At 38.1% G+C, this 24,970-nt stretch overlaps 1 protein-coding gene across 3 annotated transcripts in view; it reads right to left on the bottom strand.

Annotated features, from left to right (window-relative positions):
* Positions 1-24,970, bottom strand: part of Dscam3 (Down syndrome cell adhesion molecule 3) — a 457,425-nt gene that overhangs the window by 129,112 nt on the left and 303,343 nt on the right. For all 3 annotated transcript variants that reach the window (XM_073960642.1, XM_073960641.1, XM_073960643.1), the window contains exons 13-17: positions 23,038-23,169; positions 22,398-22,547; positions 13,153-13,298; positions 11,329-11,464; positions 5,314-5,433 (exon numbers count right to left, since the gene is read on the bottom strand). In XM_073960642.1, the coding sequence (XP_073816743.1) occupies positions 5,314-5,433; positions 11,329-11,464; positions 13,153-13,298; positions 22,398-22,547; positions 23,038-23,169 (684 nt within the window). The remainder of the gene's footprint in view (positions 1-5,313; positions 5,434-11,328; positions 11,465-13,152; positions 13,299-22,397; positions 22,548-23,037; positions 23,170-24,970) is intronic.

Below are 24,970 nucleotides of genomic sequence, written 5' to 3'. Positions count from 1 at the left end.
GAAATGTCTGTATCATTGAGAATCCCAAACGCCAAATGACAACTAATTCGGGCTAAAAATGAAGATAAAATTCTCAAATTACCTGAAATCGGGTGGTACCGCTATTTGGTGGGGAAATGTCTGTATCATTGAGAATCCCAAATGCCAAATGACAACTAATTCGGGCTAAAAATGAAGATAAAATTCTCAAATTACCTGAAATCGGGTGGTACCGCTATATGGGGGCTATAGAAAAAATAGGCTTATATTCATGTATTGTCATCTAAATCTGAAAGGTTTGCAAAGTTTCAGTTCGATTGGTCAACTGCAACTTTGTCAAAAATGACTTACCAGATTTGAAATGCATTTGAAATGAAACACCTTTAAAACAGTATAAAAATGGACCAATATTAGTTTGATTTCGTATTCATGTATTGTCATCGACGATTTTTCTACACCACTTTGTGATTTATGTAGAGAAATTATATTACAATGTATTTAATTTAAAAATAGTGGTGCAAGGTATGAAAAAGTTGCACAAAATTTCAAAAAGTGGCACATTAGGTATCGAAATAAAAAAGTGGCACGGAAGTGTCAAAGCCGAAAAAGTGTCAAAATTGATACTTTAGTGGACTCATTAGATCCGGCGCGTAAAAAGGAACCTGTGTTACAGTTGCAATTTTTAAAGCTAAAAATATTTTTTTTTAAGAAAATGTACGCACCAAATTTTCGACTATGGACTCCTTTTACTAGGAAGCTGTACAGAGTACACTCATGAGATATAGATCAAACGATGTGGAATCACGAGTTATACAATCCTACATATAGTATGGATCATTATCTGGTTGCGCCCTCTAATTATAAGAAAAAATTAAAAAAAAAACGCAGAAATCAAAACTTCAAAATGTCAGCATCGATTTTAGGGGAATGCAGTGTATATGTATATCGAAAAATCATACATTAGAACCATGTAGCCCAAGGGGTATTCTTTAATTCTTTTTTGAGCACAGGTCTGAATGTGGCGTGCTTTGGCCAGAAATCAAGAAAAAACACACAAAAACGTGTTTACTTCAACACATATTTACCCATTTTTGTGTATTACTACCAACACAGCTTCCACATAAATTATTTTTTATGGTCCATGTTATGAGATCGTTGCAAAAACACTTCAATCAATAGAAATACATTCATATATCATAAAATATATTTACAGTTCGCGATTTATTAAGTAGTAAACCTCAACTTCAACGATTGAAAAACTTTTTTTGAATATTACCATATATCCTCAGCCTGTGGATGTACAAAAGGGCAATAACAGGAGTGGGAGAGAGAACATATCCCTAATTGTACCCTCCACCATAATATGGAGGGTATAATCAAATTTGTCATTCTGTTTGTAACACATCGAAATATTCGTCGAAGACCTTATAAATCATGACATATATCAATTTCTAACACTTTTCAAAATGAGGTTTTTGATTTCCTTTCTTTATAGCTGTGGTTTCACATCAGAATAGATCGCTATTTTGATTGGTGATGATCGTGAAATATTTAGCGGGTGAAATGGACCAAAAACATAATTTTTATCAGATTTTGTAGCTGCTCTGTAGGTCGCAGTAATAGTCCGATCGCCTCGAAATTTTAAATAAGGTAAGAGTATATGACAAAGAAGAAGCTTGCAATTTGAGATGACGATCAGTTAATATTTAGAGGGTTAAATGGACCACAACTTTTGTGTGAAAATTTTTAATAAACAGCGTATATCTTTGTTCCTGAAAGACACCTTCCCCCCTCGTGAGTTATATTTGGAAGACGATCTGTTCAACTTTTAATTGATGTCAATTATGTTGATGTACGTGATCGGATAACAGGGTTACAGCCTAATATATCCAGTTGTTTTTTGTAGAGTAATCATAAACCGGCTAGAGGTCGCAATTATAGCTCAATAGTCACGAAATTTTGCACTAGGTAAAAGTTTAGGTTGAAGAAAATGCCTATAATTTTGCATGATTATCTGATATTATTTAACGGTTGACATAGACCATTACTTTTGTATGAAAAATATAGAAATTTTATTTTTGGTTCATATTTTCATTCCTGGAGGGCACATACCAGCAAAGGAGCCTACATATGGAAAAATAGCTACTGATCTTCCCCCTGATGCAAATTACAATAATGTGTCTGCTAGATAACGCACCTCTATCATGACAGAGAAATTTTCAGTTCAGTTGTCAAATTGGATTTTTATACAAATATTGCAACATGGGGTTGATTCGCCACCTATGTTATACCTCAGGATTTAGGGTAAAGGGGATACAAACAAAATACGACCAAAGATGTGTCTCATCGAAATATAGGTTTTAGATCCCAAGTATATTTGGACGAAATTCGTTTCAGACAATTTAGAGTCTATTTAGCCCTGTCCGTTCATCTGTCTCTCTTAATGTCTAGCTGGCTGGGGCGCACGATAACTCTCGAACGGATCTACCGATTAGAACCAAATTTTATACTTCGTAATATTTTGCCCAAGCTTTGTTTAAGATCGAATATAGGCTATGTTGGTCCACACCTCCCCCAAAAAAGTTCAAAATTGTTTTCGAAAATTGTGTGAACGATAACTGGCGAAGTGAACAATCGATTTGCTCCAAACTTTCCATATATTATTATTCCTTCCAGACATAGATCGGATAAGACTATATCGGTCCTTAGGGTACCTCCTACACAAAATTCGGAAAAGGGAAATTTAAGATTCCCTATGAATCGTTATGAATTTTTTCAGCAGATTGTACTTGCGCCGCAAATCCGCAAGTTAACTCTCAAGGGGATTTTCTAATTGGTCGAAACTTTACACATCGTATTATTTCATCCAGTCATGTGTCAGGTCGGAATATGAACTATATCCGTCCGTCCTTCGAGTACCTCCCACACAAAATTTGGGAAAAGTGCAGTTTGAAGACCCGTATCGGATCAATTTGATTATTATTTTCTTTTTGAAGAAGGTTCTTTTTACGTTCCGTATTCTGGTCACTGGGGTAAGTCATACTTCCTGAGATAATAGTTCAGAAGTTCCAAAAATCCCTGCTGGCTCCAACTAAAATTACAAATCTGAAAAAATAATTCTCAAATATCTCTCAAACTTAGAATTTAGCTTACTAAAATTGATTTGGTATATCCCCATATTACGATACCTACAGATTCCACGTATTTTGAAGCAAACTCGTGTTACAAAATAAATATATTTTTAGAGGCTAAAGGTATATCATCGTTAGCGCCGCTGACTTATACTCCCTTTGTTGCTGTTTAATTGAATATGAATAATTTTGGGATTTATAAATTAGTTTGCATGCAAAATTTTTGCATTTCTATTCATTATTAGTTATTTCTACTGGTATAAAATATATTTTAGATATCACAATATATGCCCATAATGAACTATTTTCAAAGCATATGTGAAATATAAGTGCACAATTTTGGACGATAGATCTTCAATAAAATCCCAATTTTCCCAATAATCAAATATACCAACTTGAGTGGTATATATGTATTTATTTTAGGTGTATTCCAAAGAGGAACCTGATACTCAAAGACAATTTGAAGATGTAACAGGAGGGGCTAATCTATGTGAATTTTCCAATTTTCGAATATTATTTAGAAATGTATAATTTATATATTTTTCCACAAACATCCCAGTAAAGACAAGGGAGGCTTCTCTTATATCAATGGATTCATATTAAGTTATTGATAGTGTCCTAAGTTGCCACTTGTAGAGACGTTTTTCATGGCTGAAATACTCGGCAAATATCGCCAACATTACTAAGGGGTATTTTGCCACCATTGACAATTTGATGGGAATCGAACCCGGACATTTAGCGTGCAAGGCGGTTGCACATAGCTAATTCCGACAGGTTGTGGTGTAGGGTAGCATATGGTCGGCCCCATCCGACTATAGCCTTTGCTTACTTGTTTAAAATTTCTCGTTGATCGGACTATTAATGCGGTCTACAGGGCAGCAACAAAATTGGATAAATATTATCATGTTGGTCTATTTCACCCGCTAAATATTTCACGATCATCACCAATAAAAATAGGGTTCTATTCAGGTCTGAACATGACCTCCATACAAAATTTCGTTATGATCGGTCCATAATTGCGACCTGGAGTTTGATTACAATTTATATTGGACAGACGGACGAACGGACGGACACACATCTAAAAATCGCTTTATCCCGTCGAGATATGAAGATTGGTATACCACATTGGGGGTCTCCGACGAATATTTCGAGGTGTTATATGATTTTTTACCAAAACTAACTTATAATACCCTTTCCACATAGTGGAAATCATCATTCGAATCCCACTACCAAATAGGACTTAAAAGTTTTGTAATTGATCGTAATTTAATACAAAAAAATTCAGGAAAATCGAAGAGTACAATCATTGTTAAAAATTGCTTTTAAATATTAAATTAAGATCAAAGTTTTGACATAGCCCCCATATAGGCCGTATAGGTTTTGATATAGGTACCATTTAACCGTATCTCCCGTATTTTAAGAGCTTTAGCTACAATTTTTAACCTAACTAGCTGTTATGTGACATTGACATGACTTCTCAGTAGCACCAAACTTCTCCAAATAAAACTCGTCAACATGGATCAATGTTTCGGTATAGCCCCCATATAACGGTACCTCCCGATTTTCGGATTTCAGGGGCTTATCTAGTATTTTAAACCGAGCTAGCTTTAATTTGACATTTGAGGTTCTCTGTGGTCAAGAAACTTCACCACGAAAAATCGTCATCATAGGTCCATGTTTTGATATATCTCCCAAATAACGGTACCAAAAATGTATTTCCGTATTTCCGTAATCTCTAATATGACGCGCTCAGCTCCAAACAGACTATAAAGATCCAATACTAAAACAACTCGTTATTGCATTATATAACACCAGGTTATACTACCTTATAAAATAATTCAATATGGATTTTTTAGAATTTATTTCAAAAGGTTCCATTTAAATCTTTATAGTCAGTTTGATTTTTTTAGGCATGTGGGTTAGACCGTTTTGGCGTTGAGCGCCTCATATGTAATATTTTGCCGGTAATATGTTTAAATTATTGAATATATATTGGTACTAATCATCGATTTTTACACATTACAATTTTGTATGTTGTATGTTTGTCTTTCCAAAGTAAACGATTTATTTGGCAAACTGGTTCTCTATTATTTGCGTAAATATATTGCTTCACATTCTGAAAACACGCGCCTCGTTTTAGAAGAGGCGCCAATGGAAACAAAATAACTACTTCCATAAAATAGACAACATTGTATTTACTTACCCTGTCCTTTGAACCAGGTAATCGTGGGTATCGGATATCCTTCTGCCTCGCAGTTTATTGATATTGTATTGCCAAGCATTATGGCCGTATCCATCGGTTCGAAAGACCAGCGTGGTGCAACTAAACGTGATCAAATAAAATAAGACAATATTTAAGTATATCAGTGAGTAGGTAAAGTAAAGGATATCTTTATATATACATACTTATGTATATATATATATTTAAAGGTATATTGAAAATTGTCGATACGCGAGACTCAGACGATACAAAGTAGAGCAACGAAAATTAACAAAATGCCAAAAAAAAGAAAGAAATACGAAAGCAAAAAACTAACGAAATCCATTTTTTTATTCTTAGGTAAAATAAATGGTATTAGTCAAAGGAGTAGCGTAATCAATGGATGTAGATGTAGCAGGTGAATAGGAAGTTTCCATTGAAAATGTAGAAGACGGGGGTAAAGTATACGCTTTGTGAGCTTAAAGATGCTACTAGATGGATTAAATATATAACAAATAAAATCCACTGATATTTAGGTTTAGGTAGTGATGGTGTATTAGTGCGAATGTTTTCGGGTTTTGTCTCTCTTTTTTGGTATGGACATAAGACATCCTAGCAGGAAAATCCATTGTGATTTATTTTACGATATTTTGTTAAGTCTCCAAAGCATTTAGGGGAAGAAACAATTCTTGTTAAATGAAAAGGGAACAGAGGCAAAAATATGTACTTTTTAGCATCATTCTGACTTATTTTGGTGAACACAAAATAAGTATTAAATAAATAATAAATGAATTGTTCTTAACAATAATTTGTACGGTCGGTCGTAATAGTAACACCGGGTTAGGACTACCAAATGCCGATATACAGGTGTTATAATATTTTCCGGTTGAATAATTTGGCTACAACTTTCACCATACTGTTCTATGGGGGCTGTATGAACAGGTCGACCGGTACCAAGAAATTTCTGGAGGAAAGTAACTTCAACGAATACTAAATACCAAATTTTAGTCATTTCTGTTGAATAGTATGGCAAAAATTAACAAAGTACCGAAAATCGGTAGTACCGTTCTTTGGGGTCATATATGAAGACGTGGAACTATATCGACTTATTTCAGGTGAAGGTTTTATATGAGATATTGATGCCACAAACTTCAAAAATTCTGGAGGTACCGTTCTATGGGTCTATATGAAAACGTGGACCTATACCGACAAATTTTTGGGCCAAAGTTGTATACCCCCAACGAAAATTAAATACCAACCAAATCTCAGCAATTTTGGTTTGATATTTAGGCCACAACCTTCAAAATACCGAAAATCGAGAGCTACCGTTCTATAGGGCTGCATTAAAACATGGACCTATACTGACAAATTTCTAGTGGAACGTTTCAAACCCGCAACGAAGACTAAATGCCAAATCTCAGCTATTTCGGTGGGATACTGAGGCAACAACCCTCAAAATACCGAAAATCGGGTCGTGCCGTGCTATGGAGACTATATAAAAACGTAGACCTATACCGAAAATTTCCATTTTATCCAAAAACCTTAAATATGAGGTTTTATGGTTATCGGTTAAAGTAAACCCGTGCCACACAAGTGATTTTATTTCCATAGTAATCTGTATGAGGTTAAAGTTGAATTTTCACGAAAATTATTTAAAGCCGCAATTATGGGCCAATCGATGAAAAAATCACCAGTTCATTGTTATGGCTAAAAAACCAATCCTACGGATTGAATTTTAATATAGATATGGCTGCACCAACCAGATCTTAGTTGTGCCAACACGACTCTCGTTTGCCTTGGCAGCTGTTGCTCTTCCGCCGCCACGGGTGGTGGGTGATCTTCGAGGACGATTTTCACACTATAGGCTTCTAAAGCCTCAGCTACCGCATCAGTGTGAATATATCTCAAACCTGCACGATAAGAACGTTGATCTCTTTTTTATCCCTGTACCTCCCTTTCCAGATCACGATAATCCTCGCTGACTCGCCTGGGGGGTTCGGGCATATCCACCAGATGCTGATTTGGTGCCTTGACTATAACAAGTACTGCGTCGTCAACAACCTGTTGTGTCGACGCACCGGCAGAATCTTGAACTCCTCATTCAAATGGTCCCCTAAAGACACCCTGTTGCTATCCTCAGGGCAGTATTCTGGCAGATTTGTAAGTTATCCCATTGCTTATCACTTACGCTTAGACCGACCTAGCGCGTTGTATGTGGTTAATAAAGTTTCTTTATCCGCACTTCAAGTGCTGCCGGCTAGGGACTTGTTCCTGTTTCCCATCTAATCGCAGATAGCTGCAGCATTGCGCCGACTACTTATATGTACAATATGACCCCCAGGATTTTGGGGTAGTTTGTGGTCGGAATTATTGAACTATCGACCTGCACATTTATTGGAAGTTTCATTTGCGCCGTCCATGTGGTGAACAGTGTGACTGTTGACATTCCTCGCGTGGAAACACTCTACAAGATTAATGAGATAGGCGTTTAGCCTGTCACAAATGTTACCAATGTTGTGACCTGACGCCAAGAGTGTATAATCATCCGCGTACGTAATTAACTCAATGCCGACTAGAGGTCGTTGAATTGCAGAAAGGTAGAGGGACTTCCTGTCTCTGAATTCCACGCACGACTGGCGACCACACAAATATGGTCTGTTCCTTTACTTTTGAGAATAAAACCGCCAAAAGTATTAAAGGTTGTAATCTGCTCTCTATGAATTTTATTCTGTCTGATGTAAAGGAACGCTTTTCGAGTATAAAGTGGTAAAAGTTGAAGATTCTTTAACGTAAAGGATCAGAGCTATAGTTGATGACACAGCGTTTCTGACAAAGCCGGAGGGTAGTATTCTCGATATCCTCGAACAGCCAAAACGCTTTGGTAAGATCCAATGCTACTATCACTGTTCGATGGCATGGTTTGTCCAGGTAGAGTCCTCGGCCAATATATGCTTCCGGAACCCGTATTGAGGATCCGCAACTGGATAACACGCTCTGATGATGGGGAGGAGTAACGCCTAGAGTACCTTGCTACTGGAGATAGAAGAGAAATCGGCCTGTATGATTTACTTTTGCTGGCATTCTTGCCAGGTTACAGAAGCGGGACAACCCTGCCCATCTTCCAAGTTTCGGGAACTATTAGAGTGGCTAGCAATAAGTTGAGGACCTTACTTAAATACTCAACTCCCGGGTCATCCAGCTGTTTTAGCATCACCATTGAAATTCCGGTCCAAACGCTTTGGATGACTCTGCGCCTCGGATAACATCTGCAACATCATCCATCGTAAATTGTAGGGGTTCTTTCTCGGCTGGGAGAGATCGCAAATGACGTAAAACACTTCTCTTCGCCCGGTCGTAATCGGGGTGTTCAATAAATTGTAGGCAGATATAGCCCACACACATCTTCGGATCTATCACAGCCACGCTGTTAAACATGACAGATATCCGATCATCCCTCCTACCAGGTCTCTATAGCACCATAACCGTTGTCCACATTTTACCACAACTGGCTCCATTGTTACAGCACTTCAGATACTCTAGCCACATTTTCCGCTTCTGTTCACCAACTAATCTATTGACTTTCACTGTCAGTTTTCTGACTATGGGGTCATTAGGGTTCGTGCGGCGAAGCTCATCATCCTCGTTTGCTAATCCCGTCGCCTCTGCTGGGAAATAGGTCTCAGCGGCTGCAGCAGTGATCATGTCTCGCAATTTCCTCTAGCGAGCAGCTGCAGCAGTGATTATGTCTTGCAATTTCCTCTCAGCTACCCGAACATCAGAGGGATTGGGCAGTTTTCTGAAGCGTTGGCTATTGAAATCCTAGAAACCTTGCCAATTAGCTTTGTCATGGTAAATGAAAGTACGGCGTTCAGAGGTTATGAAATAGGGTGGTCTATTGATGGAGATGAGGATTTGGAGATGGTCCGACCTAAGGGAAATGACGGGTTGCCATGTCACGTCATTCGTCAGACCGGTCAGATAGATATGCCAGGCAAACTGTGGTTGGTGAGCGAGTTCGCAGTGCAGAATGTGGAGCTATACATTTGCTCATACCGATCTGTGTCTCTCTGGTCATTCCCTAGGGCTGAATGCCATAGCTCATGATGAGCATTGAAATGGCTAGGACCAGGCGGATATCACCTTCCAATAAAGGTCTGATGTTAGGGGAATAATGCGGGGCACAGTTATTAATCGGCGGGATATACACATTCCGCAGTTCTATCTCGGTGGTACCACACCTCACGGCTACCCCCATACACTCCAAGTATGGATCCCTAAATTCTAGCTCAGGCGATATAGGTCTGTATTGGACAGACTGGTGCAGTAGGAATGCAAGTCCACCCCACCACTTCTCGTACGATCCCGGCGAATAACGCTTTATACATCACTACTCCGAAGACTGCAGTTGTTGTTCAGCTTCGTTTCCTGAATCGTTGCGACCATTATATTTCTTCGACTCATAAAATTCACGATCACACTGATCTTGCCACGAAGACCATTGCAGTTAAACTGCAGCAATGTCATATTCTCAGGAACTGGAACCGCAATACGCGATTTTAACGGTTGCGGCTCGTACTGCTGTTGGAGAGATTGCGGGGAGTTTTCATAATCCGATGATGACGAAGACTCACTGCGCAGCACGAAGGCATATAAACCCTGTCGTAATACTCCCTCAGGAAGGTCAGACCTGAACAGTTTCTGAAATGCACCCATCCACGGGACCCGTTGCATCTCAGCGCCACCGACCTATGGTGGATGAGACGCTCACAAACGGTGCAAAACCATGGTCCGAGGCTAATTTATATCCCGGCACGGACCAAAAGAATCTGGAGCAGGCATACCGGGACATGCCGCTCCCAAAAAAAAAAAATGCCACGAACAAGTAGCTGCTGGGGTGACGGCCCCTGGTCGAGAAGATTCTTCCTCGGGTCAATCCGACGTGGAACCAACCGTAGTGGGATTGATATCTTGGGTGGCACAGGTTAATCAATCAATCAATCAGTAATATATACATACAAGTGAGCCAAGGCTATAGTCTGGTCGGGCCGACCCTACACCACCTACATCACACCACCATGTGCATAAGCTTTTGACTGGTAAAAGTCAAAATATTAAAAATGGGATAGTTTATCGCCCTTGCTCTGAATGTCTTCACTAATACACGTCAATTTTGTTGAAATACGTTTTCTTCAAATACGTTTGTTTTTCAAATTCCGACCCCTGAATAATATCCGACCATTACCAAAATCAATAGGTTTTTGCCTCTGTGGGACCCCGACTAACACCCAAAAATTCGTGACGATCCAATCAAAATTGCGACGCGTAGCGTGATTACAAAAAAAAATTAAAAAATTGGATGTATTGCCGACTATTGCGATATCTCCGTTATTTGGCCACCTACGCCAACCTGCTTTACATCATTGTAAAGATGGGATTTTCTACTTTCATAGTTAGACTTTGCTTTTGGAAGGTCCCCAAGCAAAGCTGTGATATTCGCCATTATTAGTAAAATCGCAAAAATGAAAAGTTGGGTTCTATAAGCGGCTATTGCGATATCTTCGATGTTTGACCACCTACGGCAACCTACGTTACATCGTTGCAAATTGGTACCTTCTACTTTCGTAAGCAGGATTTGCTTTTGATATACCCCATATAGAAGCGGAGATATTCGCTTAGAAATAAAATGTTGACTTTTTCTCCAAATAAGTTTTTTTGCCCATTCCGACCCCTAAATATTATCCGACCATCTCCAAAATCAATAGGTTTCTTCTTCAACGAATATATTTTAATTACTGTCTGTACTCACAATTGTTGGTATTTCAAGAATATATTATTAACGAATTTCAAAATAATAATTAATAGAATTATAAATACTTTGAGCCAGAGGAGCTATCTTAAATGTACATATTATATAAACAACTCTACCTTTTTATTGTCTACATAAAACATAAACTCTCAATATGCCTTTAAATACCATGTTATTTATATGAACAAATACAAAAAAAATATTCCACTCACCTCGCACTTGTAATTCCGCAGTGTAGTTAACCTTGGCAGCAGCATTACTGGCATAACAGGTGTATTTGCCACTGTGCTTAGCACTGATGTCCTTAAAAACAAGCAACGAATAAAACTCCTCCTTTTTCTCGGAAATCTTTTGTTAATTGAAAGCAAAAAAATTGGAAACGAAAATAAACCATAAAACCATAGATTACTTTAAAACCCAACAACGGTATAGGTATAGTCGAAGACTTTGAACAGAAAAAGAAACGAAACAAGTAAGAACGGCGTTAAGTTCGGCCGGGCCGAACTTGTTATACCCTCCACCACAAGTTGTATTGAAGTAAAATGGAATAATTTGTTTCCTTTCGTGTATGAAGAAGACTTAATACTAAATTTCAGCAATTTCGGTAAAACAATGTGAGGCACCATTCTATGGGGGCTATTTCAGTATTACGAAAATCGGGAGGTACCGTTCTATGGGGGCTATATCGAAACGTGGACCTCTACCGACGAATTTTTTAGTCAGAAATGGGGCAATATGAAAGAGTGGACCACTACAGACATATTTCTGGAGAACAGTTTTATATCACATTGAAGACTAAATACCAAATTTCAGCCATTTTGGTGGAATATTGAAGACCCAACCTTCAAAACACGAAAAATCGGGATGTACCTTTCCATGGGGGCTATATAAAGGCGTGAACCTATACCGACAAATTTAAAGGGGAAGTTTGAGTACCCCCAACGAAGTCTAAATACCAAACTTAAGCCATTTCGGTGGAATATTGAGGCCACAACGTTCAAAATACCGAAAATCGGGAGATACCGTCCTATGGGGGCTATATGAAGGTGTGGACCGATACCAACAAAATTCTAGGGGAAAAGTTTTATACCCCTAAAGAAGACTACGTACCAAATTTCAGCCATTTTGGTAGGATAATGAAGCGAAAACCTTCAAAATACCGAAAAACGGGAGGTACCGTTCCATGGGGGCTATATGAAGGTATGGACCGATACCGACCAAATTCTGGGAGCAAGTTTTGTACCCCTAAAGAAGACTACGTATCAAATTTCAGCCATTTCGGTGTGATAATGAAGCTAAAACCTTAAAAATACCGAAAATCGGGAGGTACCGTTCTATGGGGGCTATATCAAAACGTGGGCCGATATATCCCATTTTCAATACCAACCATCCTGCAAGTAATAGCAACTTCTGTACCAAATTTTGACTCTCTATCGTTAAAATTGCGAGCTGTATCTTGATTTCAACAGACAGACGGACGGACTGACGGACGGACGGACGGACGGACGGACAGACGGACATGGTTAAATCGACATAGAATTTTATGCTGATCAATAATATATATACTTTATAGGGTCTCCGACGAATATTTCGATGTGTTACAAACGGAATGACAAATTTAATTATACCCTCCATATGGTGGAGGGTATAAAAACAAGAGAAATCCTTTTTATGTCTGCAGCTAAGGCTTTTCTTTGTGCCGTAGACTTTTTATGTTGTTGTTGCTACAGTTTGTCTGTTAACAAGAATACAAATCCAAACTCCCACACACACACACACACACACACACACACACACTCGTACCATGACATTTTAACAACAAATTTGATACAAAGTCCTAAGGACAGGAAATGTGGAGAGACACATCTATTTAGTTTCGCCTCACCCAAGGGATAATGTATTAAATTGTGTGTGTTATTAGAACTGAATGAATATGTGAATTCTCTTATTCATTTCCAACCGTCTGGTCTGGGCTTCATCTTTTGCTAATATTTTTTTTATCGTTTCTTTTGGCCATTCAATACATTATCACTTACCTGTAAACTTGATGGTATAGACATATCATCCTTTTTCCAACTAAAAAATATGGGCATATCTCCCGAGGACACTGCACATGTGATTTGTGCCCGTCCTCCTTCTTGAAGATTTTTGGGAAACTTAAATGGTTCAATAACTGGAGGGCCTGGTGTAGAAAGAAAAGAAGAAAATTGAAAAATATAATAATGTGTAAAATTGTGTTGTGCAAAATTGAAGAAAATTGATTTTTAATTTGCGGAACAAAAATGCAGTTTGTCAAACAAGGTATATTTGTATTGCTATTTGTCCGTCCATTCATCTTGGGCGTGTAATAATGCTACTGACCAACTTTAGAAATGGAAATTAAGTGAGGACATTGTTTCTTTAAGTAAAAATTCTAGACGTCTAATCGATATCAAATATCTGGGGGTGCGATAATGAAAGGCGTCACAACTACTGTGCAAATTTGCATCCTTTGGATACCATGATTTGAGCGATGTCTCATAATTAGGTCATACCGCCAAAAACATGATATTCACAGCTAACGCAGATCGGTCTATACATATTTTGAAGATGTGTTCCATCAAATTCATGCTTCGGATCTATATATAAGTACATGGTCTTGTTTAATGTGATTTTTGTTTGGCGAGAGGTACCTCTGCTTTTAAACTGCTTACTTAGGCAAAAATAGCATATGTTAGTCAATATAATTGTTCTCTTGATTTCAAAAATGGTGATGTTCGGAGATAGTCTTTAAGTACACTAAAATAAGTGTGTTCAACTTCCATAGTTCAACTTCCATGTTTGGACAAAAACCGCTTTAGACACAAAAATTTAAAATGTTTGCAAGAGTGCAGATTAATGAGATTATATACACTTTCATACGGGGAAAATGTACTTCATCGAAATAATGGTTTTAGGCCCCAAGATTATGTGGACGAAATCCGTTTCAGACCATTCGGAGTCGACTTAGCAATGTCTATCTGTCTGTCTGGCAGGAGCGCACGATAACTCTCAACCGATTTGGTCCATTGGGCTTTCGTAATATTTTTTTCCGAACTAAGTTTAAGTTCGAAGATGGGCCATATCGGTCCACTCCCTCGAGTACCTCCCCAAAAAAGTAAAATTTTTTACGGAAAAATTATGCTCACGATAACTCGCAAAAGGTCTTACCGATTTGGTGCATACTTAGCACATCGTAATATTTCTAGTAGACATACATCAAGTTTGAATATGGACTAAATTTCGGAAATCTGCAGTTTAAGGCCTCATCTCGAATCGTTTTGCGATTTGTTGTAACAACTTGTGTTCGCTCCTCCCATTACGACGGTACACGTTTTTTTCAGGGGCAATTCCATACTTCCTGAGAAAATGGCCCGAAAGCTTTAAAAACCCGCTAAGGCACCATGTGTAGTGGATGCAGCGCACGATAACTCTCCAACGGATAAACTAATACGATCCAAATTTGACATTCGTAATATTTTGCGCAAACTTAAATCAAGTTCTAAGATGGGTCATATCGGTACCTCCCCCACAACAGTTCAAAACTTTTAATGAGATTATATACACTTTCATACGGGGAAAATGTACTTCATCGAAATAATGGTTTTAGGCCCCAAGATTATGTGGACGAAATCCGTTTCAGACCATTCGGAGTCGACTTAGCAATGTCTATCTGTCTGTCTGGCAGGAGCGCACGATAACTCTCAACCGATTTGGTCCATTGGGCTTTCGTAATATTTTTTTCCGAACTAAGTTTAAGTTCGAAGATGGGCCATATCGGTCCACTCCCTCGAGTACCTCCCCAAAAAAGTAAAATTTTTTACGGAAAAATTATGCTCACGATAACTCGCAAAAGGTCTTACCGATTTGGTGCATACTTAGCACATCGTAATATTTCTAGTAGACATACATCAAGTTTGAATATGGACTAAATTTCGGAAATCTGCAGTTTAAGGCCTCATCTCGAATCGTTTTGCGATTTGTTGTAACAACTTGTGTTCGCTCCTCCCATTACGACGGTACACGTTTTTTTCAGGGGCAATTCCATACTTCCTGAGAAAATGGCCCGAAAGCTTTAAAAACCCGCTAAGGCACCATGTGTAGTGGATGCAGCGCACGATAACTCTCCAACGGATAAACTAATACGATCCAAATTTGACATTCGTAATATTTTGCGCAAACTTAAATCAAGTTCTAAGATGGGTCATATCGGTACCTCCCCCACAACAGTTCAAAACTTTTCGCTAAAATGGTGCGCACGATAACTCTCGAAGGCAGTAACCGATTTGGTCCATACTATGCACTTTGTGATATATGGACTATATATCGTCGGTGTCATGCTTAATTGTTCCATACGCCATTTGTCTGTTTTGAGATAAACGCATTTTAATGTTTTGCGTCATAACTGCTTGGAGCTGGCTAAAGCAAATATTTATATTTTTGACTTGAAATATTAATAATAGTATATAGAACATAATTGCAAAAATTTAGATGAATATGTATTGGAATATAAAAGTTATAGAGGTTTTTTTAAAAAAAGAATTTTTGTCGTTTTTTTACATATCCGCACTTATAACACAAATGTGAAATATTGTAAATCACATGGAACAAAGTAACAAAAAAATTTTCCATCTTTGCCTCAATAGCATAAATACTCCTAATTCGAAAATTAAAATTCTAATTTTTGAAATGTGTTTTTGAACTTGTAAATTTATATAAGATATTAATTTCATAACAGAAAAAAGTTTATGCTTTCCCGTCGAGGCGTGGATATCTCGTAAACTAGAGCAGATGGAAGAAAGCCGACTAGAAATTCAGAAAGAGCATACCGGAAAACCCTATAAACCATGTGTAATTCAAAAAGTCAAAAATGGCATATGGAACACTTAAGCATGACACCGACGATATGTCAACTGCTTCCGGTACCTTCAACACAAAATTTCGAAAAATTGCAGTTTGACACCTTCTCTCGAATAGTTTTGATTTGTTCACAGGTTGCAATCATTGCAAAGGTTCAAGTTTTTTGATGGGCAAGTCCATACTTTTTGACAAGATGCCCCGAAAGTTGTAAATTGCCCCTACGGCCAGCAAGTTCGAACCGAATACTGCGTTGGTCCACACTTTTAATATAGTAACTTTTTTTAATATTAGATAAAATTCGGAGGTGGTACTTATAGGTCCACTTCTTCCAGTACCTTCCCCACAAAAGTTCGAAAATATTCCCTAAAATAATACGCGCGATGTCTCATAAACGGATCAACCGATATGGTCCAAACTTTGGATCTCGAAATATTGTGCCCAAGCTTAGTTTATGTTCAAAAGTGGGTCCTATCGGTCCATTGGTTGGGGTACAATCCACACAAATGTTCAACATCTTTGTTTAAGTGCGGTTAAGGGTATGTTAAAAGATTCTTTGGAAATGTTTACCGAAGGTACTCCTAGCGATAGTATGTTTTTTGTGGGCAAGTCCATGTTTCCTGATATAATGGTCCAAAGGTCTAACTGAAATAAGTGGTGGGCGCGAGGAATGTCTCCAATTCTTTAGGTACCTCCCCCACAAAACTTTTGAGCTTTAATCTAAATCCGTATTTTTGTCGGCAAGTTCATACAAGTTCTTACTTCACACAGGTTGAGGGTATAACACTGTGGGAAAAAATTTGGCATTGTCGACAAAGATTCGCTTTGTCGGCTGAGGATCAGATCTTCAGAAGTGCCGGGAGCGGTTTATTTATTATACAGCTACCCAATATATCTACTGAGTTATGTATTCTTCCCAAACACAGGTTGAGGGTATAACACTGTGGGCAAAAATTTGGCATTGTCGACAAAGATTCGCTTTGTCGGCTGAGGATCAGATCTTCAGAAGTGCCGGGAGCGGTTTATTTATTATACAGCTACCCAATATATCTATTGAGTTATGTATTCTTCCCAAATCTCTTGTAGAAAATGTTGATGCATCGATATTGATATTTTGACGAAAAATAGTAAAAAACTCAAAAGTTTAACTTTGACGTTGAGTTTCTCGGCAACTTACAGGCCAAATTTGTCCACTTACTATTTATCTAAGAGCTGATTGTGTTATCTGTTTAACCAAAAAAGAATTATGAAAATATCTCTATCCTTTCAAAAGTTACAGAATTTTGACCAATTTAGGAATAATGGCGATAATATCAAAACATGTTACTTAAGATTGAACGAGGCGTCTGCTTTCGCAGTTTGTTTGAGAAAAAAAACTTCGAAAATTTTAGGAATAAATGTGAGTGGCGGGATAATACAGGTATCAGTGTATATATATACACACATACAGTGTATATATTTAATCATAATAGAGATTTTCCAGCTGAAATATGTATATTGGAATACCAACAAACTGATGATTCATGCAGATGCACAATGTTTCCAAAATGGTGTCAAAATTCTATATTTTCTAAACGGATGAAGAGCTATGAAATTTAGGGGAGATGTATATCAAATGGAGATATTTTATTTTACAGAGTTACAAAAAATTCGTATATTTTTAAATTTATAAACTCAAAGCGGCGGTACCATTATATGGGGACTATATCAAAACGTGGACCTATAAAGAACCTTTTTTGCATGGATGTTACTTACTCACTAAGATCCCAAATATTCAGCCAATTGTATTCCAAAATTTGGTCAGTAACTTTAAAAATCTTTACAACGAGACGTACCATTATTTGAATAATCGTAGAAAAGGTTTTTTTTTTTTCAATTTTTAGCTAAATCGGTTGATTATTGTAGGTTAAATCGTCAAAATACCTAAAAGCGGGTGGTACCGTTATATGTACTTACTTACTTAGTTGGCCCATTACAGAACATTTGTTCTATAGACCGAACTAAGAAAAGATATCCATTCCTCTCTGTTTTTCGCTTGACTTTTGGAATACCGCGCCTTTTCATTTCTTCATCCACTTGCATGCTCCATCGAAGCTTAGGCCTGCCGATTCTGCGTGCACCGCCATGTGGCATATATTCATACGCCTTTTTAGCGGGTTCATCATCGCTCATTCTCATGATATGGCCTAGCCAACGCAATCGTTGCATCTCGATACGTTTAACTATATTCATGTCTTTGTATAGCTTATATAGCTCGTGGTTCATACGACGTCGATATTCACCGTCAACGCAAATCGGCCCGTAGATCTTTCGAAGAATTTTCCTCTCAAACACACCAAGCACTGCCTAATCTGCTTGCGCAAGTACCCATGCTTCGGAGCCATACATTAGCACGGGTAGTATCAGCGTTTTGTATAGTGTTATTTTTGTTTGACGAGATGTGGCTTTGTTTTTAAATTGCTTACTTAGACCATAGTAGCATCTGTTGGCCAATACAATTCTTCTTCTTATTTCACAACTGATGTTGTTTGTTGTGTTTATGGCAGTGCCGAGGTAGACGAAGTCTTTAACTACCTCAAAATTGTAGGTACCAACTTCCACAGATGGTCCGAGCTCTATGGACGCTTTCGCGTCGACACCATCAATTTGGTCTTTTCGCCGTTTACCGCCAGACCCACTTTCGCAGATTCTGCTTCGACCTTCCTAAAGGTATCAGTTACTTCCTTTACTGATCGTCCCATGATGTCTATGTCATCAGCATAGGCAAGTAACATGTGGCTATTGGTGTAAATTGTGCCATTTCTTTTGACATTTGCATCTCGTATTACCTTTTCCAGCAAAATTTTGAATAGGTCACACGAAAGGCTGTCTCCTTGTCTGAAACCTCTTTTGGTACAAAATTCTTCGGAGAGGTTCTTTCCAATTTTAACTGAGGACCTAGTATCAGTTAAAGTCATCTTACAAAGCCGGATGAGCTTTGCGGGGATACCAAATTCAGACATTGCGTGGAATACCTTTGATCGAAGGGGACTGTCGAATGCTGATTTATAATCGACAAAAAGGTGAAATGTGTCGATCTGCATCTCTTGGGTCTTCTCTAGAATTTGCCGCAGGGTAAATATCTGGTCAATGGTGGACTTGCCAGGTCTAAAGCCACATTGGTATGGTCCAATTATTTCGTTGACCATTGGCTTTAGTCGTTCGCACAATATACCTGACACTATCTTATAGGCAATAGGGAGAAGACTTATGCCCCTATAGTTGGAGCATACAGTCTTATCTCCTTTCTTGTGGACGGGACATAGGATGCTCAGGTTCCAATCGTAGGGTGCGCGTTCTTTCTGCCAGATGGTGCTAATTAGCTGATGCATACACCTTATCAGCGCGTCGCCTCCGGTTTTAAACAGCTCGCCTGGTAAGCCATCGGCTCCTGCTGCTTTATTATTCTTCAGCCGGTTGATTGCTGTTTTTACCTCATCTTGGCCGGGCGGTATACATTCTATACCATCTTCTGGGATTGGATCTTTGGTATCATCGTCTTCGCTACTATTGGATACCAGCAGATTGGAGAAATGTTCCTTCCATATCCTGAGCACGCTATCTGTATCTGTTACCAGATTACCTTGCTGGTCTCTACAGGAGGATGTGCCTGTACCAAAGCCATCTGTTTGATGTTTCACTCTTTGGTAGAATTGTCGGACTTCATTCTGGCTCCTGTACATCTCGATTTTTTCACACTCCCGCTTTTCCATTTCTCTCTTTTTCGTGCGGAAAAGACATTTCTCTTATCTCCTTTTTTCCCGATATCTTTCTCGTGCGCTACGCGTTGCTACTGATTGTAAAGTAGCTCTATATGCCGCATTTTTCTCTTCGGTAGCAGCACGACACTCCTGGTCATACCATGAATTCCTTTGTGCAGGTCTCTGGAATCCAAGTATGGATTTTGCGGCTATTTGCATGGAGTGGGCAATATGTTGCCATTGTGTTGTTATGTTATCGGGACAAGGAGTGCTCGCGTTAAGCAATTGGGCTAGTTGAGTGGAATATGCTGTGGCTATCTGTTGTGTTTGCAGCCTATCGATGTCCAACTTCCGCGTTATGTCTGTTCGTGCTTTATTTGCAACGTTTAGACGGGTACGTACCTTTGCTGCAACAAGGTAGTGGTCCGAATCAATGTTTGCGCCTCGGAACGATCGTACATCCAACACGCTGGATGAATGTCTTCCATCTATTACAACATGATAAATTTGATTACTTGTTCTTTGATCTGGAGACAGCCAGGTGCCCTTATGAATATCGAGATGATTAAATCTGGTACTGCTAACTACCATGTTTTTTTGCAGCTGCAAAGTCTATCAGCCTCATACCATTGTCAGATGTTTCACTGTGGAGACTGAATTTCCCGACTGTTGGGCCAAAGATATTCTCCTTTCCAATTTTGGCATTAAAATCGCCTAGAATGCTTTTAATGTCATGGGCAGGGCAACGGTCATATGTTTCTTCTAAGCGCTCGTAAAATATATCTTTGGTCTGTTCGTCCTTTTCTTCAGTGGGAGCATGAGCGCATATAAAGCTGATGTTGAAGAATTTAGCTTTTATTCGAATTGCAGCAAGTCTTTCATTCACTGGGGTGAAGCTGGATACCAGATGTTTTAGTCTCCGACTAACTACGAATCCGCAACCAAACTCATGCTTTACATCATGGCAGCTATAATACAGTGCGTCACCTTTAGGTGTTGTTGTGACGCCTTTCCCAATCCATCGTATTTCCTGTATGGCAGTAATATCGGCCTTGTACTTTTCAAGTACGTCTGCCAATGCGAAGACTGCACTTTCTCTATAAAGAGTGCGAACATTCCAGGTGCAGATTCGCAGATTATGGTCCTTAAAACGTTTGCGGGGTTCGTCAACTTTAGAGGGGTTTGTTTTTCTTTTCTTTCGTTTTTTCATAGTAGGATGTTTTTTCTAGGGGAGGGTTACTAACCCGACGCCCAAACCCAAGTTTTTAACGTTCTTATGGGTGAACGCGCGGCACATGTTAGCTCACTACCTTTAACGGGTGTTAAAGGCAGTTCCCCAGGTGACACCACGGGGAGGTCAGTGTCCACTTGAGATGAAAGAGGGACCAAGATAAATCTTGGGCTTTGCCATGTTAAAGCCGGTCAAGACCGTTGCTTGGTATCATTCACCCCCTACGTCACCCGTTATATGTGGTACGAGTATATTCCCAGCGTCGCAGTTGGTCACAATTTTTCTATTGAGAAATTGATTTGTATACCATTAATAAATTTGTATACCATTAGAACGGTGGAGCCCTGTGGACATTTTTAGCTAAATCCTATTGAAAAGGATATACACGTTAAAAAGATTCCAAAACTAATTCCGTTGTTCTACAGAACTGTAAGCAAATACAGATAATTATAAGCACGTTTTAATGCGACAGATCTCGGTCTATCGGATAGCAAAAATAACCATTAAAAAATTCATATAACTCGCGATAAAATGTTCCACACAAAACCGACGAATTTCCATGTGATTTCACGTATATTTTTTTACAAAAAAAGGTAATGTTTTAGGTACCGTTACTATGTACAAATATAACGGTACAACCAATCTCTCTATCACTCCATGTACAATTTTTGGTATTTTTTGAAAATTTTCTTTTGGCATTTTTGGCACAAAATATTGCATTTGGACACACTGTGGATGGGAAGAGTATAACATCGATAAAAAATATTTAGTAAAGAAGGTCACACCAAAAATTGGTTTCAATAGGAATAATGCAGACGGTCCATACGTTTGAAGTCTATTCTAGGTTCGGCTTCAACAATAAACTGGCATCTGAGTATGTAAATAAATATATCATACGGTAGTTCGAAGTGGATGTACGTAAGTAGTATACATATTTGTAGTTGATATTAATCATCAAAATAACAGCATGTGAACTTGGAATATTTGAGTTGTATCCGTAAATTTTTTTCTAGATATCATACTGCTTTATGGCATAAAGTGTTTTAGATATACCTATGTCCAATGCAATTTAATAGTTTCATGTGAAAATCTAGTTCACCACAGATGGACAAACTGCAGTACATACAAATCATACATTTTCAAATCTATGTCAATTGTTCAGTCAAAAGTTCACAATCACACATACATACACAGGTATGAACATAAGAACAGAGAATTGCCATATAAACCGTTCCCAATTGTTAACAAGCTCAAAATTTTCCCTTAGGAAATAAAACTCAGATAAAATTGAGTCATTGAATTTCAAATATGTCAATTGGAAACATCATCGTCATATCGTATCTACATGGATTTGTATGTAGTTTCCGTTTTGATGTGCGGGGCCAGGTGTAGGGAATACATAAAACACACGTATATACATACAAAAATTACTTACTATTGACATTCAATTGAATATCACGTCGTGCTTCATCTCCCGTTCGAACTTTAACAATACAGGTGTAGATGCCCTGGTCACGAGTTGGTTCAACATTCTTGATGACAAGATATCCTCCCTGTTGTACGGGTGCTAAAGAGTAATGGGAATCTGCAATAACAACAAAACATAAATGTACCAAAAAAAAAAAAAAAAGAAAAAAGTAATAACAAGTTAAGGGACATACGAGTACGAGTACATAGACACAAAAATATAGAGAAATAACCATTTGAGTTTTTATAAAGTTCACATACATATCTGTTGGACACATATGGTTTGAATATACTGGATTTTTTACATAAAAACACGTGGGGTCATACAAAAGTTACATTACAAACAACGGTTTAAGGAAATTAAGAAATACATTATAGGAATTTCTTTTTTTCCATAGAGATATTGGCCTGGGATTTTTATCAAATTACACTAAATTGCAAAAAAAATCCCCAAATTAATTTTTATTTAAAATGGAATTTAAACTTTTATGTACACCCCACGTCTTATTGAACATGTCATTTGCATATCGATGTATGTGTCGTTTGAATGTTCATCGATTTGGATTTTTTTCTATCGATGTCTAGCTAACATTGGCAATTTGTCTTACTTGTTGTCAGTTCATGATGTCCTTGCTCCCATCTAATTTGTTCTATTGGATAGCCGGAAAACGGACAATGTACTGTTACATCTTCGCCGGCGACAGCTTTGATGGGTCCAATGGCCCGCACATATGGTGGTCCTGCAAAAGGAAGAATATTAAACAAAATAGATATATAAGTGGTGGTTTGAAGCTATTGAACATTTAAGCAGATGGGGATATAGAGAATGTATGTATATCTGTATGTAATTGGTTTAATGATATTATGGAAATAATGTGGATAATTGGATATAATGGGGATGTAGAAATTGAAGAAAACATTGAAAATTTAGTTTATGTATTCCTGAACTTGAAACAAAAAACCATTAAATTATCTTTGGAAGATTTTGGTGTACAAGCAACGGCTGTGAAAGTTAGGTTTCCAGATAATACAATGGGAAGGACACTATCTTCTTCCCAACCCACAGGAAAATTATTGTCTTCTCTTACGGTAGCTATAATAGATTGAGTCACCGTTAGTAGTTGTTGAATTGTCTTTTCCAACCCATTGTTTCCGGTAAGCTAGTAATACTGGTCTAGTACTTTGCAAGTATATCCGCCAGTGCGTAAACTGCTTTACAAACAGAACGGATATTCCAGATACAGATTCTCAGTACTCACTTACTTAGTTGGCCTTCCACAAAATATTTATCCTATAAGCCAACCTAAGAAAAAATTTCCATTCCTCTCCAATAGTGCTTTATTTCTCCAATTTGGAATAACGCGCTTTTCTATCGCGTTTTCTATTTGTTTACTCCATCAAAGCCTTGGCTTTCCAGTTTGCGTGTACTGCCATGCGGCCCGTATTTATACACTATTTAGCAGCTTCAACATCGCTCATTCTTATGACATGGTCGAGCCAACGCAATCGTTGTAACTTGATACATTTAACTATACTGATGTCGCACAGTGGTTCAGAATCGTTTCCTGGTCAAAACTCTTCAACTTTCGAACGTATAGAGATATTTTTATATATATTTTTTTTTTGTTCAACAGATAATATAATCAGCTTTCCGATGCAACATTCAAAAAACTAGTTGTTGCCCAGGAATTCAAGGTCAAAGTTAAAAAATTTAATTAAATTAATTAAGCGAGCTCTATGACCTAAGGAGATTACATTGAAAAATTGATATCTAGCGAAGTGCTACACACACATCAACCGCTATGCGACGATCGTTTCGTTAGCTGATTAGGCTAACATCCTCAGGCATATTAGATGTTGTTGTTGGTAGACAATTTTCGCCACTTGGAGCCCTTATTTATACATCCAAGATTGCAAATTTGCATTTGTGAATTTCAAATTGAAGCTTTTTATTTCCAAAGTCGACTCATTTGTCCCCCTTCTATTCAATATATCCTCAGCCTATGTGAATTGCAACTTTCATCTACGGACATATCGAATGTATTTAGGGTTTTTTAGAATTTTGTGGCACTTTTTGGACATTTGACCTTGCCGATTAAATTTCAAAAGTTTTGCGGAGGAGGGAATGGACCGACATAGTGCACTATGAAAGTGGATCTTATTTTGAAAGTCATATCTTTTCGATAGATATCGCGCCCACTAGTCATTTCAGTGGATTATCGTACACCTGTTGGACCAGTATGCCAGGAAGCATGGACTTGTCCACGGAAAACATAATATGGCTGTAAACAGGACCACAAAGAACATCATCGGAATAAATTTCCAAAGGATCTTCGAACAGACCCTAAACTGCACTTAGACACAAATGTTGAAGTTTTGTGGGGGAGGTATCCTAAGGAGAGGACCGATATGGGCCATTTTAGAAGTTAAACTAAGTTTGGACAAAATATGACGACGCCCAAATTTTGGACCAACTCGGTCTATCAGTTCGAGAGCTATTGTGCTCTTCAGCTACTACATATGATGCCATAGGGGTTTTTT

This window comes from Musca autumnalis, unplaced genomic scaffold (genome assembly GCF_047663935.1).
Source record: "Musca autumnalis isolate F117 unplaced genomic scaffold, ASM4766393v1 scaffold_1, whole genome shotgun sequence".
Taxonomy (NCBI): Eukaryota; Metazoa; Arthropoda; class Insecta; order Diptera; family Muscidae; genus Musca; species Musca autumnalis.
Note: the sequence above shows the minus strand (reverse complement) of the source record. Positions and strands in the feature narration are given on the sequence as shown.